The sequence below is a fragment of the Phoxinus phoxinus genome (assembly GCF_949152265.1).
Source record: "Phoxinus phoxinus genome assembly, chromosome: 11".
Lineage (NCBI taxonomy): Eukaryota > Metazoa > Chordata > Actinopteri > Cypriniformes > Leuciscidae > Phoxinus > Phoxinus phoxinus.
In genome coordinates, this window is record NC_136886.1 from 29,312,341 (window position 1) to 29,329,416 (window position 17,076).

The window sequence follows — 17,076 nt, forward strand, 5'->3', positions numbered from 1 at the left end:
ATAGATGAATTTATGACAAGAGCGCACCTCAAAAAAATCTACATCATAACAGGAGTTCTGACCTTTGTCACAAAAAAGTCGACGCACACACTTTTAGTCATTAAAATGTTGGTTTTCATGCTAAAATTTCATAAGAAAACATATAATCTAGTATTTGTCAATAAAAAAATTATAAAATTATATTATCTTCTAAAAATTATAATATATATATATTATCCTCTAAAATATGATATTATCTTTTTTATCGCCTTTTTTTATTACATTACATATTTTAGTAGTTATCATAAATTAGGTATCATTTGAAAGCTTACGATCTCAGAATTCATCCTGTGAAAACTGTTTTGAAATTGGACATTGTGTTACCATAGAAACATTACTCTAAATAATTGTATCAGGCTCCTCCCCTTTTGGGCATCATTATGTTTCATAATTTATGATCAAAATATTTTCTAATCTTGACAAAACACATATTGTCAGAAAGGTCTGAGTCTCAATGTTCCATATTTTGTGACAGAAGTGATATTTGGACAGAAATTGATACATTTATTATGGCAGAATGCATACAGTTAAATTCAATGGAATTTAATGACACCCGGAGGCTACTTTTGGTAATACGCCTAAACAAAATCTCATGGGAACTTCAATTTTTATGATATCAACTTCAAATTTGGAACACACCTTGGTTAGATTTTTGGCTTTGATTTTATAGTAATTTTATAGTAAAAACTATTTTGTAAAATATATATTTTATATAAAATAAAAATATTAAATAAATTATATTGGATTTAATGTAAATTTAAACTTCCATAACTTTTTTATACTTTAATTTTTTGAAGTGCTTTCACATCAGCAATAATCTGTAATTTTTTCCCTTTAAAACAAGACCAAACTTAGGTCTATACTCCAAAGCATTCTTGAATTACAACCATTTTAGCTTGAATAGTGCATTTTAATGTCCATTCTCAAAAAGGGGAGTGACAGCTAAAGGGTTAAGTTTATGTGAATTGGTAAAATGGTCCACTTTTTGTTAAATGTGTAATTTAGATTCCTAGATGTCTATTTCTTTTCTTTCTTTTGTTAACTTTAAGGTCAAGCTATTTTACTTTGAATACACTTGATATAATGTGTTATTTTTTGCAAGGTAACATTTTGAGTTTTGTGCACTCCAGACATCTTTTCAGCCCAATTTATCAACAATTATCCTGTATCTTAATTACCACATATTATCAAACAAACATATTCAACAACATATTTAACAAAACCAAAAGGATATTGAGTAAAAATCAATCAATATGTGTGTAAAATTCAAAACAACTGAACATGTTGTGTTGACATTAAATTGAATGAAATCTGAATATCAGAATATTCAGAAATCAGAATATAGATGAAAACTCCACAACATATTGAAAATTGGACTATAACACATGCAACAACAAATAGACAAAAAATGTTTACAAAAGGAACATTTAAAAACCAATATTGTATTTTTTTTTTCTGTTTTCTGCTCTTTCTTTCCTTTGGTCCATTTCTAACTTCAATTTCCTAATGGCACACTTATTTCTGTTTTCTAAAAGAGTAGATTTTACATGTCAACTATAAAATGACCAGTGAATGTCAGTTTATTTAATGAATTTGAGGATAATTACTGAAGGTTAAAGATCGCCCACTTTATGAATTCTCCTTGTTTGCATTATTTTCACTGCAGCAGATGTGTCATTGGAAGATATTACGTTGGTTTTAAAATATAATAATAATAATTATAAAGTATTTGTGTAAAAAAATAGGTTCTTATCCCCAGGTGGCCCCAAACAACACAGTTGTTTCACTGTGCCTGGACTGACATGAACTCAAAAGCCAAAAAACACACAAGCTCTAATACCATCAAAGGAATGAGAGCTGGCCAAGGAATTATGATATGATGTTAAAATAACAAACACACATCTAATTAGAAAGGTTTATGAAATACAAAAGCTTATTTTACCATATTGCATACGTACGTCTCCAAGATGTCTTTTAAAGAGCACTTGATCTGGAAAACATCTGTTGTGTAAAAAACATTTTAAAAAGCAGTTTTGCATACATTCTAAATCATAAACATCTTAAAGATTTATTTTCATATATACATAGGCCTTTATATATAATTATTATATAACATCTGACAGAAAACGTCTTAGAGACATATTGCAGAGAAATCAAAACGGCCCAAGCATTCATATTGGTGAAACTCGAAAAATTTGAATCTCTTGCAAAAGTTCATTTATTTCAGTAATTCAACTTAAAAGGTGAAACTAATATATTATATAGACTCATTACATGCAAAGTGAGATATTTCAAGCCTTTATTTGTTATAATTTTGATGATTACAGCTTACAGCTATGAAAACCTTTTCACAATATTCTAATTTTGAATTTGGGATTAAGCTGTAAACCGTAATCATCAAAATTATAACAAATAAAGGCTTGAAATATCTCACTTTGCATGTAATGAGTCTATATAATATATTAGTTTCACCTTTTAAGTTGAATTACTGAAATAAATTAACTTTTGCACAATATTCTAATTCTTCGAGTTTCACTATATAATTTTGTATGCTATATGGTGTAAAATAAGCTTTTGTTTTTTATAAACCTTTGTACGTGTGTGTGTGTATCATGTTTAATACTCCTATTTATTTCACATGTGTGTGTGTGTGTTGGTTGTTTGGACATTGTATCATAATTTATGTGGGCCAAGTCTCCTTCTTCAGATGGTATTAGAACAAATGTTTGGTTTTTTTGGCTTTTGAGTGCATGTCAGTCCAGGCACAGTGAAACAACTCTGTTGTTTGGGGCCACCTGGGGATAAGAACATCTATTTTACACAAATACAAATCTCATTGGAACATTCCTCAGCTCTGGGTAGGACACTGTTGGCCACTTTCCCAAAGGCTTGCTTTTGAAATCCTTGAATAAAAGGGGGTTCATCCCCTTGGAACTGCTTTGGGTTGTACTGAGGAATACAACAGAATACCAAAGAATATTCCCCCTAAATGTTCCTTCTCTCACCCATCTATACACCGATCCCCATCCATCTATTCTAAGACATTTTACATAACCGTGTATTGTTCCTTTTCTGCATAATCTAAATACCCTACTACTTATAATTATTAAGTGTTCCCAACGTACATTAAAGTATGCAACTTAAAACTGCAAGAGAAGACTGTATGTTTAAGGCCTTTCATTCTAGACCCCCTGTTTGATCCTCTTTGAAAGAAAAGAGAGAATCAAGCACAAGTGCACAAAATGTTTATGCCAGATTCTCATCTTAAAAAGAATTAAACCTGAACCACCGATTCAAATTTTGTTTACTCTTTCAGAAAAGAACTTTTGCGTTGCATTACCTGCCTTCATTTAAATCTTTTTCATCCTTCATTTTAGACTATTGCGCCTACACACGCGAACACGCAGAAGGAAAGCCCGCTGCTAATATTTTCTAATAAATTCACATGGTTTCTGGGTGAAAACCGACGACTCTGAGCCAAGTGGATAGTCACTTATAAGGGAAAAGCCTCAAACAACACCATCTCAGCAGACTCAATTTTTGCCAACACAATAGTTCTCTGAAAGATTGTTTTGCCTCTGTGTTCTAATACCACCAGTGTTTGGCAACCATATGCATGAGGCTTCTGACCACACTTAACCATAATCATATTAATAATCATAATCCTTTAATCTCCCTTCATTGTTTTAACATGTAGCGTTTTCATTGTTAGGTGCGCGTGCATGGAGCGGAATTGGCTCAGGTGCAGCGTTTCAACAATCTGGCACAGGACACTAAACAGGGAAGGAAATGTGGAGGTAATGAAGTGGAGCAGGTAAGATTAATAACAAGATAATGAGGGGGCAGTGCCATGAGACCAACAGAACAGCACATGGCAAACGGCAACAAACAAAAGTGTTCCACGAACACAAGTCAAGAGAGCACATGGCACATGCAATCCATCATCATGTGCTCAAACTGAAAACACATGACAAGTAGGACCAGCAGAACCAAGAGAAGTGTACGCAGCTCGGATGTCAGGATCCCCATATTGACACTGAAGTGGCAATGTACGTTTGATATTGTATTTACAAAACGCACCACACAATTATATTTTAAAACCAACTTAATCTCAATGTCATAGCTGCTGCAGTGGAAATGTATATGTATTTAATATCAGTTCCCTCATGAGGGGAACAAGATAATTTGTGAATATGAGTTCACCAATTACAACACATTCCAGGCAACCAATCAGATTTGAGGGACAAGTTTATGGTTTAGTTTATTCTAAGTTTATAGGCTTAAAAACACCTAATTTGTGAACATGAGATCACCAAGTACAAAACTTTCCAAGCAACCAATCAGATTTGAGGGACAAGTTTAGTTTAGTTTATTGTAAGTTTAGTCTTAAAAACACCTAATTTGTCATTTGTGAACATGAGTTCACCAAGTACAACACATTCCAAGCAACCAATCGGATTTGAGGGACAAGTTTAGTTTAGTTTATTGTAAGTTTAGGCTTAAAACCACCTTGTAATTTGTGAACATGAGTTCACCAAGTACAAAACTTTCCAAGCAACCAATCGGATTTGAGGGACAAGTTTAGTTTAGTTTATTGTAAGTTTAGGCTTGAAACCACCTTGTCATTTGTGAACATGAGTTCACCAAGTACAACACTTTCCAAGCAACCAATCAGTTTTGAGGGACAAGTTTAGTTAGTTTATTGTAAGTTTAGGCTTAAAACCACCTAATTTGTGAACATGCAGTTCACCAAGTACAACACATTCCAAGCAACCAATCAGATTTGAGGGACAAGTTTAGTTAGTTTATATTGTAAGTTTAGGCTTAAAAACTCCTAATTTGTGAACATGAGTTCACCAAGTACAACACTTTCCAAGCAACCAATCAGATTTGAGGGACAAGTGTCAGTGTTGTTCACCTAGACTTTCTCTCTGGTTTTAGGGATAAGTTATGTTAGGGTTAGTTTAGGGGTATGGTTAGGACTAGATTTTCAGAATGCTGTTCCATGTCTTGGCAAAATCACGGCGACCAGCTATAATTGATTATCCTAATCAACCACTAACCCTATAGCCTATATAACTGGTAGCTTCTTTGACATATTTAACCTGATTTGTTTCAATATATGACATGAGCCCCTATATTCTGTTTTTAAACACATATTTCTTGGAAAGAAATACTCTATTTTTGAAAGCGGAAGTAAGCTATTTTCTGTGTGTGTGCCCGAGACTTCCGTTTCATTTGCCACGTTTCTCGTCTGGTGTGCAACCAACCAGTTTAACAAAGTGCAGTAAACGGTGAAACTGTTTGTGTTACAAATTATTACAACATTAACAAATATCAGTTTGTAACATAATGCAGCATGATGAACTGTTTTTGCACAGCTAAAATAACTGAAAGCAAGTGACTTTAAAATGGCCACGCCTGTCTTATGTTAAAAATAAGGTGGAAATATAATTGTAATTTTTTTTTACAAATAATTTCCATCCCAGTCAGATTTCTTTTTGACACAGATTTTGCCCAAATAAAAAGTTGAGCTGTGGCCCAGATTAGATTGTATTGGTTCAGTTCTGGCAAAGAAGAACAAAAGCAGTGCCATAACTCCACCAAGCATGAGCCAAATGATACAATTTTATGTGGCAATGTGAGCCTTGTATGCAATTTTAGTATGGTTGCAATTTGTTAAAATCTAAATCCATGTGGCCCACACACATATGCAATGACAGTAGAAGTCTTGGGTCTAGTCTTTGGACATGTTTGTTTCAGGTTTTGAATCAGGTCGTATCAGAATTTGCTAGGTGGTGGTGCATGGCGCTGTGGACTAATTGAAATAGTCCATTTGATATTTGCTAATATCTTATAATATTGTACAATCTTAATATCTGCTGAAATCCACACACCTCTCTGTTTGCTATATGAGAACAAAAATTTTAAGTTAGGCTACATTTTAACGGCACTCTGAAATGGCATATCAGATCAAAGAAAGCAGGTTTTACTGTTTACAGTGCATTCAAGTCATATCGGAAAGATCATATTTTACGAGTTGAATGCACCTATAAACAAAGTCGTAAATACGAGTGGGAAGCTCGGGATTTTCTTCAAGCCCTGAGTTTACGAACTTGGGGGCATGTCAGTGAGAATGCCATAAAGGAGTGACATTATTGTCAGCCTTTTTAATTTACAACAAAATAAGCTAATTGCCTGCACTAAATATTATATATTAGGCAACATAAATTAATTAAAAACATAAAAAGCAAAACACACCAGATGCACATTCTTTGTTCATTAGAAGGGCTACAGTTTAAAAACCGAACTTGCTGTATTTTTGTGTGGTTAAGTAACATAAACTAATATTCACTACATAACTGCCCCCCTTAAAGGCCTATATTTTAATAACGACTTCATTGCAAGTCTTAAAACTAACATTTGTAATAAGTGTCAATTGTAATACAATTTCTGACTAATTTCACTTTGGGTTTAAACAAGGCTAGTCTGGCTACTAATGCGGTCAGCTTAAGTGCTTCCAGCCACAATCGATTTATGTAATCCCCAATTTATTTTGCAACAATAGAAATTCCTTCACTTCAGCTTTTCATCGCACACGTCCAATGCCTCGTGGGGGATGCGTGAGGACCGCTGTTCATCCCAGTGCCAAAATCCAGTGTCCAATCCCCTTCTCTGATCCCGCAGATCTCCCGTGAACCCTTTAAAAGCCGCTGCGTCCCACTCATCATTGCGCACTCACTCCAGTCTGCGAGCACTTCCACACCTACAAGAACCTCCTGACTTCAACTTGTTGGCACATTCTTTGAGATGGCTCTTCAAAGCTCTATTCTACACTTGGCCCGCAAGAATCTGCTCCAGGAGTCATGCAAGCAGTTTCTCCTCCAAGCCCACGGGCTGCACAAGTCCACGGCGAGCGGCTCTCTGGAGATCGCGGCGCACAGTCAGGCGGACCTGAAGGAAGAGAACTTGGTGAGCCCGGCCGTGGAGGGGCTGAAGGAGACCACAGTGAAGACCCTCCAGGAGATGCCCGGACCCAGCACTTTCTCCAACCTCGTTGAGTTCTTCTACCGGGATGGATTCAGCCGCATCCACGAGATCCAGGTGAGTGGAGACGGTAGATGTCAGATGGGACACGTTGTAGTTGAAATGAGCATTTTGTGTATTTGCATTTACACCTTCAATACACGTTCAGTGGAACATACCCAGACGCAAGCATATGTTGTCATTTACTAACAGGCTATTTCATTCTCTTCGTGTGCTCTGTATTCACTGTAACTTTCCCTCCTGCAACGTTATATTTTACGAGCTGGCAGAAATAGCATGCAGTGTCAGCAATTTATGTTGTGGCGCCACCAGGGGGTGGCCAGGGGTGGCCGTGGCCACCCTTGGCCGACTCCTGGCCACCCCACTGGCCACCCCACTGGCCAGTATAAATTTTAGTAGCATCAGTAATGCATTTTATCCCTAATGCACAGCCAGGCAGGCAAGCCGCTCTAGACCTTCGATCGCACACAGTAGCCCGCCCTTCCGTACATGCCGCTGTTGCGCGCTCAGACAGCAACAGCTCAGCGCGTGCCCGTCGGTCAACAATTTTAAAAGAAGTTAAGAAAGAAGACGAAGACTACCAGTAAGTAAATAAGTAAAAAATATTCTTTAGTAAAAGAAGACGGGGAATATGTGTCGTGACGTGCTTTTTAAGTGCCAAATGGTTACAGTATACTGTTACAACAGCTTTTTGATGCGTCTTTGACACGTTTTGACAAGAGTTACCTAGCTAACGTCGTTAGCTGGTGCATGTATATGTGTAACGGAGTTTAAATAATGCTGTTAAATTCATGCATTAATTGGGAAAACTCGACATTGGCTGTTGCATCACTCGCAATTTGTGTGCGTGATATTGCGGGCGGAGCTACATCACCACCAGCAGATCTCTCGCTGCTGGGAAGTCGCATCAATAAGAGCTGCGTCATAAAAACAGAGTTTAGATTGTTTTCAAGTGCAAGGTTGGACTTTATAAACTACACACAAGTTTACTTCATGTGTCTGTTAGTTCCTAGTTCAGTCGAGTCATATGTGTTATTTGCAATGATGAAATGGAGTGTGTGTATGTATTAAACTGCTTGTGAACTCTGTTTATTTAATTTAAGAAATTCATGCAACGTGATGCACTGTCCGTTAAATATAACACAATAAACCAAAGTATATCAGTAGGAGTTTCCTTAAGTCTTTCTGATAGTTTTCTTCAGGCCCATTTACTACAACAGTAGAATAAAATTCTGAAATTATGGTTTATTGTTTTGGTGTGCCACCCCAAGTTTTTAAGTGGCCCCATCTGGCCACCCCTATGAAACATTTCTGGAGGCGCCACTAAGAATGATAAATAAACTTTGATTTGATTGGAACATAGCCAAAATTCGGCTACGTAACCTAATGTGCAGCGCGGACACGTGAGGTGTTGAATTACTTTTGGAGTTGCATAAAACGGCGAGTTGAGTCTCCACCCCACCATGAGGGACAGTTACAAAACTGATTTTATCCCAGACCCAGTCGCAGCATGCATGCAGGATCAAGTTTGAATTATTTAGCATGCACGTCCTCAAGTATGCAGCTATAAACACGGCCAGCTGTCCCGACACGGGTTTGCGCAATTCAGATTGAGTGCACAGAAAAATTAAATTACTGAATGTGAAATAAATAGGAGTATTAAACATGATACAGGACTGCATTTAAAGAAGTATAATTTAAAACACACACACACACACACACACACACACACACACACACACACACACACACACACACACACACACACACACACACACAATGAATGAAACAGAGCATATGCTGTTTAGTAAATTTAATGACTGGCATTAGTTTACATGTACATGAGGGATCAGCTATATTGTACTTCAAAGTCGTCTTTGGACAGTGAGAAAAATCAGATCGCTGAGGAGACACAGAGGTGCCTTTGTGCTGTCTCAGTAGGAATAACACAGGCGACTTGAGAAGGGGGATGAAATTGGGCAAGCTCACATTGAAGGCTGTATGCAAACAGCTTCAAGTATTTGCAAATGGGCCATCTATACCAGGAAATGTCTTCCCATGCATACTGAACAGTTGACCAATAGCCATATGGTCTTTGTTGAGATATTGTCAGTCAGGAAATGACTAATGTTTTATGTTGTATCACGGTCGTGTTGTTTCCCATAGCTGTTCTTATTTCACTAATGCATTTACAGTTAAAGGAAAGCCAGCATTACAGTACATAAAGTACATCAGTATACTACTGATCGAAACAAATGACCGTTAGGAACCAATTACAACTCTGTATATTTCTGAGGTTTATATGCATGATGACTCTAATGTAGATTAGCCTAAACTCAGCTTAAAAAAGTAATCCATTGAAAGTAAATATCATTTAAATGACAAGTGCAAGCTATAAATGACTCAGATCCATGTTAATCAAGTTTACAAATCTTCTTGTAGACGGAGCATTCGCAGAAGTATGGGAAGATCTTTAAATCTCGATTTGGACCTCAGCTGGTGGTGTCCATCGCTGACAGAGACTTGGTGGCACATGTTCTCAGGTCTGAAGGTGCGACTCCTCAGAGAGGCAACATGGAGTCCTGGAAGGAGTACAGAGATATGAGGGGAAGATCCACTGGACTCATCTCTGCGTAAGTACCGACTGCTTTCTCAACGCTCATTTCAATCTTTTGACAATTGTCACTCTGGATTAAAAGTACGAAAACGAACAAACGTTATTTCAGTAATATAAAAAAAAAAATTTGTTCAAAGTTATCTGGTCTTTAATAATGTCCTCAAAAAGGTATCACACAAAAAAAATTCACACTTTAGATTAGGGTCCAATTCTCACTATTAACTATGACTTTTGCCTCCTAATTACTGCTTATTAATAGTTCGTAAGGTAGTTGTTACATTTAGGTATTAGGATTAACTAAGGGATGTAGAATGTGCTCATGCAGAATAAGGCATTAATATGTGCTTTATAAATAAGAATAAACAACCAAGATCTAGTAATGAGAATTAACTAAGACCAAGACTAAAGTGTTACCCTAAGTGAACCGTGGTTATTCCAAGTTTAGGCTTACAACCACCTAATTTGTGAACATGAGTTCACCAAGTATACAACACATTCCAAGCAAACAATCAGATTTGAGGGACAAGTTTATAGTTTAGTTTATTCCAAGTTTAGGCTTAAAACCAGGGTTATAAATAGTCCATTTGATATTTGCTAATATCTTATATCTTAACATCTGCTGAAATTCACTACACACCTCACTGTTTGCAAGGAGAACAAAAAGTTTTAAGTTAGGCTACGTTTTAACAGCACTCTGATATAGCACACTGCTTCTTTTTCTTTTTTACATTGTACATGAATTGTTTTTACCTGAAACATTAGGTTGGGTGAATGTTTTTTAAATGTTACTAGTTTCTGAATGTTCAGAGAACACAACAAATGGAATGTTCCCTTAACGTTGGCATAACCAAGAATAAAAGTTTTTAAAATGTTTTAAAATAAATGGATATTTTAAAGAAATAACATTTATATAATTTAACGTTAGCAAAACATTCTTAGAAATATTTTTGTTAGCTGTGTAGATTTTAAATTACATTAAAATACAAAATAGTTATGTTAAATGGTGATAATATGTCACAATATCACTGTTTTTACTGTATTTTTAATCAAATAAATGCAGGAGATTTCTTTTAAAAACATGTATCATTCTTACAGACCCCAAACTTTTGAATGGTAGTATAGGTAAATGACTCAAATGTGTTTATTTTGATTCCTGTCTGTGCTAACAAACATCTGATGATTTCTCTCTCAGCGAGGGTGATGAGTGGCTGAAGATGCGCAGTGTTTTGCGACAGCTGATTATGCGGCCCAAAGATGTGTCCGCTTTCTCCCCTGACGTTAATGATGTGGTGGTCGACCTGGTGAAGAGGGTGAAGACACTGCGCAGCCAGCAGGACGATGGCCAGACTGTCCTTAACATCAATGATCTGTTCTTCAATTATGCCATGGAAGGTGAGCTTGAGGGCATTGTGTGTGTGTTTTGTGTGGAAAAATCTAGTTGTTATGTACTAAAGGTGCCCTGATCTGATTTATTGCGTTGTACACTCATGATTTGATTAGAGGACAGGATTTGGAATTCAGTCAACATGACGCAGGGTTTTCCTTTCATAGGGGTTTGATTTCCGCTACCCTTAACTTGGGGATTTTTTTTTTTAATCAAGAGGAGAGTCAGGTATCATAGTGGCCTTTCTAGAAAGGAATATAAATGAAATTAAATCCAGCTAGAGTCTTGGTGTTAATCCGATGTTCCACAGACAGAAGAGGTTTTTTTTCTATTTATAATTTATAATACTGTATTTTTTTTTGTCACATTTTCACATTTATTTAAATTATTACATTTAAATGATACAATAAACAGTGTAACATAACTGTCTGTGTTGCAAAGTTAATAAATCATGGAAAACTTGTATTTTAACAATAAAGTAGCTTTACAAAAGACAATAGTGTTATTGATCAGCTCAATTCAGTTCATTATTGATTCGGTTTAGTTCAATAATGGTGTCAATGTTGCAAAGTTCATCAAGAAATAACTCCGATTTCGTTATTGCAACATTGACACTATTAGTGAACAAAATGGAGTCACATTGAATCATTAAATGAATCAATGCTGCAAAGTTCATTAATGATGAAACAACTTCAATTTAAGAAGCTCTACAGAAGACAATAGTGTCATTAATGAGCTCAACTCAGATTTGTGTTCCCATCCGATTGTGTCTGTACAGTTAGATTAATAATATTTTCTGAATATTAATGGTCGTTTATTAGTCTTTTGTTGCTGTTAAAGAAAACCGCCAACTAAATTCTTACATAGCCCTCTGATCAGCCCTAGATTTCACCTTAATCTAAATAGAACAGTGGACTGAATATTCAGGTCGGATTCAGATTAATGAATGAAAACTTTGCTTTTAATTGTATAATTTTCAATAGGCAAAGTACATAAATGTGAAGCAATATAATACAAAAATCCCATAGTTAATAAATAATAAATGTTTAACTCTTTCCTAGGTGTTGCAACCATTTTGTACGAGACTCGCCTGGGCTGCTTGGAGAATGAAATTCCCAAGATGAGTCAAGAGTACATTGCTGCACTGCACCTCATGTTCAGCTCTTTTAAGACCACCATGTACGCCGGTGCCATTCCTAAATGGCTGCGTCCCATGATTCCCAAACCCTGGGAGGAATTCTGCAGCTCGTGGGATGGACTCTTTAAATTCAGTAAGAGCAGAGGGAACCGTGGTGGGGTTCAGTGTCACTGTGACAAAGTTGGTCTTCTACAACTCTGTTCGCTACATTTTTAAAAAACTTTTGTACAAATGTGTGTTTTAGGCCAGATCCACGTGGACAAGAAGCTTTCAGATATCAAAAAGAAGATGAATAAAGGCGAAGAGGTTAAAGGAGGGTTGCTGACTCACATGCTGGTCACCAGAGAGATGAATCTAGAGGAGATCTACGCAAACATGACTGAAATGCTTCTGGCTGGAGTGGACACGGTAAGAACCAGTCCCAGGGCTGCTGGGAAATGGATAAGACGTCAGCGCTTCTCAGCTTGTTGTTCATGACTCATATTTTGGAGCATGCGGCCGTAGTGTAGTTAATTTATAGTTTAACTTTTTACTTCTGGCTTTTTAAAATCAAAAACGTTTGTTAGCAACAGAGCTTTTTTTGTTGTTGTTGCAATAATCCAAAAGCCAGTGGCAAAAACCTATTGGGTTTTTGTTGAGGGAACAACAAAACACTTGGTAGACACTTACTGCCCATGTTGGCTAGCCAAATTAATCAAATTATACACTGTTTCTTATGCCTTCACTAAAGTGATGCTGCAATATCTCCAAGCAGTGAATGTGTGTGTGGTGATTCAAGAATCCAGAACACATTGTGGATTGAGACAGCTGGAAAAACGGTTGCATTTAATGGTGATGATAAACAAACCTTCGCATTGGCGCCTCTTCCTCTTCCCGTGAACTCTTTTCAAATGGTCAGATCGTAACGGGTGTCCAAGGTCTCCATGGAAACCTCACTGTTCACCTGACCTCACGCTGACCTCTCCTCATACGTCTGGCCCACAATAAACAAGACCCGCCAAGACTCTCCCGTTTCGCTGACGTGTCTGTTGGCGTCCTCTTCCCTTTCATCTTTCCCTCTCTTTTTCTTTCAGCCGTAGGATCACATTAGCAATCGTGAGCCAAATCCTGTCATGTAATCGTTCCCTTTATGCCAGTCTGTCTCTCTGTCTTGCTTTTCCCTTACCTCTATGAGGCAAGGTGCCTGTTTTGGGTTAATGCTTAAAAGGGAATCAGTCACCCAAAAAGAAAAGGGTGATCTTTGTGATCACTGGAGCCGAACACACATGCCAGCAGCATTTTTAAGCCCGGATTTATCTGAGTTAAAAGTAATGATGAATGGAGGGAAGCATGGCAGGTGTTTCATTACAGGATGAAGGAGCGAAGTGTGTGTGTGTGTGTGTGTGGAGCAGGGGGGTGTTTGGGGTGGTGTGGTATCAGTGGTTAATTTCCAGAGTCCTTTAAAAAAAACATTTTTAACAGTGTCACAATGTCTTATTATCGTAATTGAATGTTACCAATGAAATGAAACCAGCACCAAGAAATTCCATCTTTGCACTGCCAGATGTGAAGTGGCACAGAACCTGCATCTGAATTGGCATTTAGATGAATTTGTATGAATGCATTTTTCTCTCTCCAATTGCAATTTAATAATAAGTAATGTTATGAGGTTAGTGTATCAAATTGTGAATGAATAAATATGAAATTATGGGAAATAATTTATGGGGAAATAAAAACTAAAACTGCCCATAAATGGTGGCAAGTCACTGTCTTAAACATTGAGTCACTGAATCATTCATTCAACCAATTTGTTCAAATTGGCTGATTCATTCTATCAGGAACAATGCAAGTGTGAGACATTAAATCAGCCATTAAACTGATTTGGTGAAAAAAAGAAACAAAAAAAATCATAATAATAAGTTAATAAAGCAAAAACAGACAATATTGTGTCTAAAATGTGACTTCTTGTTTATTTAACTCGTGTATAAATCAATATCACATATGCATCGTGTTGATACTCAGGAAAAAGAACAAGCTTATCATTATAAATAAATCAATAACTAAATACAGGGGCATTTTCTCCATATCTTGAATTTTGGGGGCATTTTTATTCATTTTAATGGCATTTTGCACCAAGCCCCTGTTATTTTCCGACCCTGTAGTAGAGACATTCTTCAGCAGACAGAGGAATTACATATAGTTGATATTACTAATCTCTAATAAGTCTTGAATTATTGTACTCTCTTACCCTCTGCAGACCTCTTTCACACTGTCATGGAGCACATACCTTCTGGCAAGACATCCCACAATACAGCAGGAGATTTTCGAGGAAGTGGACAGAGTACTGGGTGGGCGCGCCCCAACCGGAGAGGATGTTGCTTATCTGCCCCTTATTAGAGGGCTTGTCAAAGAGACGCTCAGGTAAGATATGCCCACCGCTGTCAAAAAGGCCCATAAACAAAAAATCCTGGTTATTTACAATCAAGAAATAAACCCTATCAGACCAAGAGATCTGCAGAATGCATGGTGTTGTTACATAAACACTTCCCTCCGTCTCTCTAACACACAGGCTTTTCCCTGTTCTCCCTGGAAACGGACGCGTTACACAGGATGATCTGATCGTCGGAGGTTATTTCATCCCTAAAGGGGTAAGAGCATATATCATTTGACTGTATTGTGTATGCATATTTTTATATGCGTGTGCCATAAACATGTCAAAACTTTCCCCTGTAAAGTAGAGAATTGCTTCATGTCTTTCCTGCAGTTCTAGACTTATAAATTACCTTGACCTAGATAGGATGTGCCTAGAAAAAAACACACACTTGACTTGTATTTCACTGTGTTAATCATGTTAAAAAGATGACACGGTTGTTCTGCAATAACTGAATGACCTAAATCAGTGGGTGGGCCCTCAGTAAAATCATAAAAACACAAACTATCAATAGCCATTAAATCATTAAATAAAGATAACCAACAACTTCCTTTGTTTGCAGACTCAGCTGGCTCTGTGTCATTACTCCACCTCAATGGATGAGGAGAACTTTCTCCGTCCCGGAGAATTCCGTCCAGATCGCTGGATCCGCAAGGATGCCTCTGACCGCGTCGACAACTTCGGCTCCATCCCGTTTGGCTACGGCATCCGCAGCTGCATCGGGAGGAGAATAGCTGAGCTCGAGATGCATCTGGCTCTCACACAGGTGTGTGTTCGTATATATGTCTCAAAAGTCAGCATCAAGCAAGATCCTGCCCGCTTCCGTGATCCATGCTATTGTTTTTCAGATTGTTGCAAAATACACATTTGTTGTTAATTATTACTGCTGTCATATATGTGAATTAAAATTCTCTTGTGTAGTGTTGTACTGATGTTCTTCTCTATCACAGCTCCTGCAGAAGTTTCACATTGAGGTGTCTTCCCAGACCACTGATGTGCATGCTAAGACTCATGGCCTGCTCTGTCCAGGTGCGCCCATCAACCTTAGATTTGTGGACCGAAAGTAATCTGTCATTATACTATGTATTCATGTAAACCATCATCCACACTGTACTTCTTTAAGTCCAAAGATGGCATTGTGTATAATAGTGCCTCTTCTAGCTTTTATCTAACAAACAATGCTGTTTTTATTAGATTATTGTTAGGTTTCATGTTTGAATATTTATAGCCAATCAGCTGACCAAATATTTTTTAAATGTTTAAACAGGCACTATTTTATGCAGTCGGATCGATATGAATTACTTGGAAAATTGTGTTTGAAAATTCTCAATTTTTTCAAATGCATTTACATCATCCTAGCAGTGTAACTTTTTCTTGTAGTTTTTTTGTTTGTTTCACTCTGCCTTAAAAATCACTGTGAAATATGGTCAAAAAGACCTTGTATATAGATATTTTACTATTAAATTAGCTTTAGTGCTAAGCTCATTATTTATTTAACATTGTACGCTTATATACAGTCAAAGACTTCTAGCTTACAAGCAGGAAATTCCTAAAGCAAACACGAGTGAGTAAATCCTATTACAACTACAAAGCTACTTTAGAAGATCATGCTAATATCCTGTCCTGTGGACATTAATATTAAATATTGTTTAAAGAAAACACATCTAATCACTACAATGCCCATCTTTATTTCAGTGTGGCTATCTAATTTGATATTCAAGAGTGATGATTTTGTGTTGGTTCCACTTAAACTGTAATGGAAAAGATTTTAATGCGAAATGCAAAATTGTGCCTTTTTTGTGCACTAGCCTTATAGGAAACAGATGGATAATGGAATATGCTAAAAAATGAACTGCTTTTGGATAACATGAATGTTGGTTTTGAGGGTTGTGAAGTACTACATTGTGTGAAATTTGGAAGTTTTTGATATGTGGAAACAGGCTTTTGAATAAGTTTGGATTTTGTATGAATAAATTACACTTTGAATTCACTAATTCATATGCTGTTTCTGTTCAAAACACTAATTAAGAAAAAAATCATGATAGTTTGTCACAACTTACCTGAACTACACAAAGTGCCTCTCATAAAATGCTGTATGGAATTTTGAGTCAATAAAGATGATCTTTTTTTTACCTTCTAATTGAGAATGAATTTATTTACTTAAACTAGTGATATACTATTTGATATACTGGTGATGACACGTGACTCTTCAAAGTCAAACATAAAAAGTAAAAAAAAAATGTATCCATCTCTAAGTAATCCTCATATTTATCCACCAGATGGCGTAATGGTTTGATTTACATGAAAACGAATGAGAAGGTTAAATAATTTGCATTATATATATAGGCTTAAAGTCATTCAAAATGCGACGCTTGTCTTTTAGTATAGACTGAATTATTAATATTACAAATTATCAAATTAAATATATGTCAAAGGCTAGA

At 36.6% G+C, this 17,076-nt stretch overlaps 1 protein-coding gene across 1 annotated transcript; it reads left to right on the top strand.

Moving 5' to 3' along the window:
* The first annotated feature begins 6,734 nt into the window (after nucleotides 1–6,734).
* cyp27c1 (cytochrome P450, family 27, subfamily C, polypeptide 1) lies at nucleotides 6,735–16,773 on the top strand. Its single transcript, XM_079628012.1, has 9 exons — nucleotides 6,735–7,143; nucleotides 9,529–9,719; nucleotides 10,896–11,095; nucleotides 12,149–12,358; nucleotides 12,470–12,633; nucleotides 14,462–14,625; nucleotides 14,774–14,852; nucleotides 15,198–15,401; nucleotides 15,586–16,773. Exons 1-9 carry the CDS (start codon nucleotides 6,850–6,852, stop codon nucleotides 15,700–15,702), a joined length of 1,623 nt encoding a protein of 540 aa, XP_079484138.1. The 5' UTR covers nucleotides 6,735–6,849; the 3' UTR covers nucleotides 15,703–16,773.
* Nucleotides 16,774–17,076: the final 303 nt, after the last annotated feature.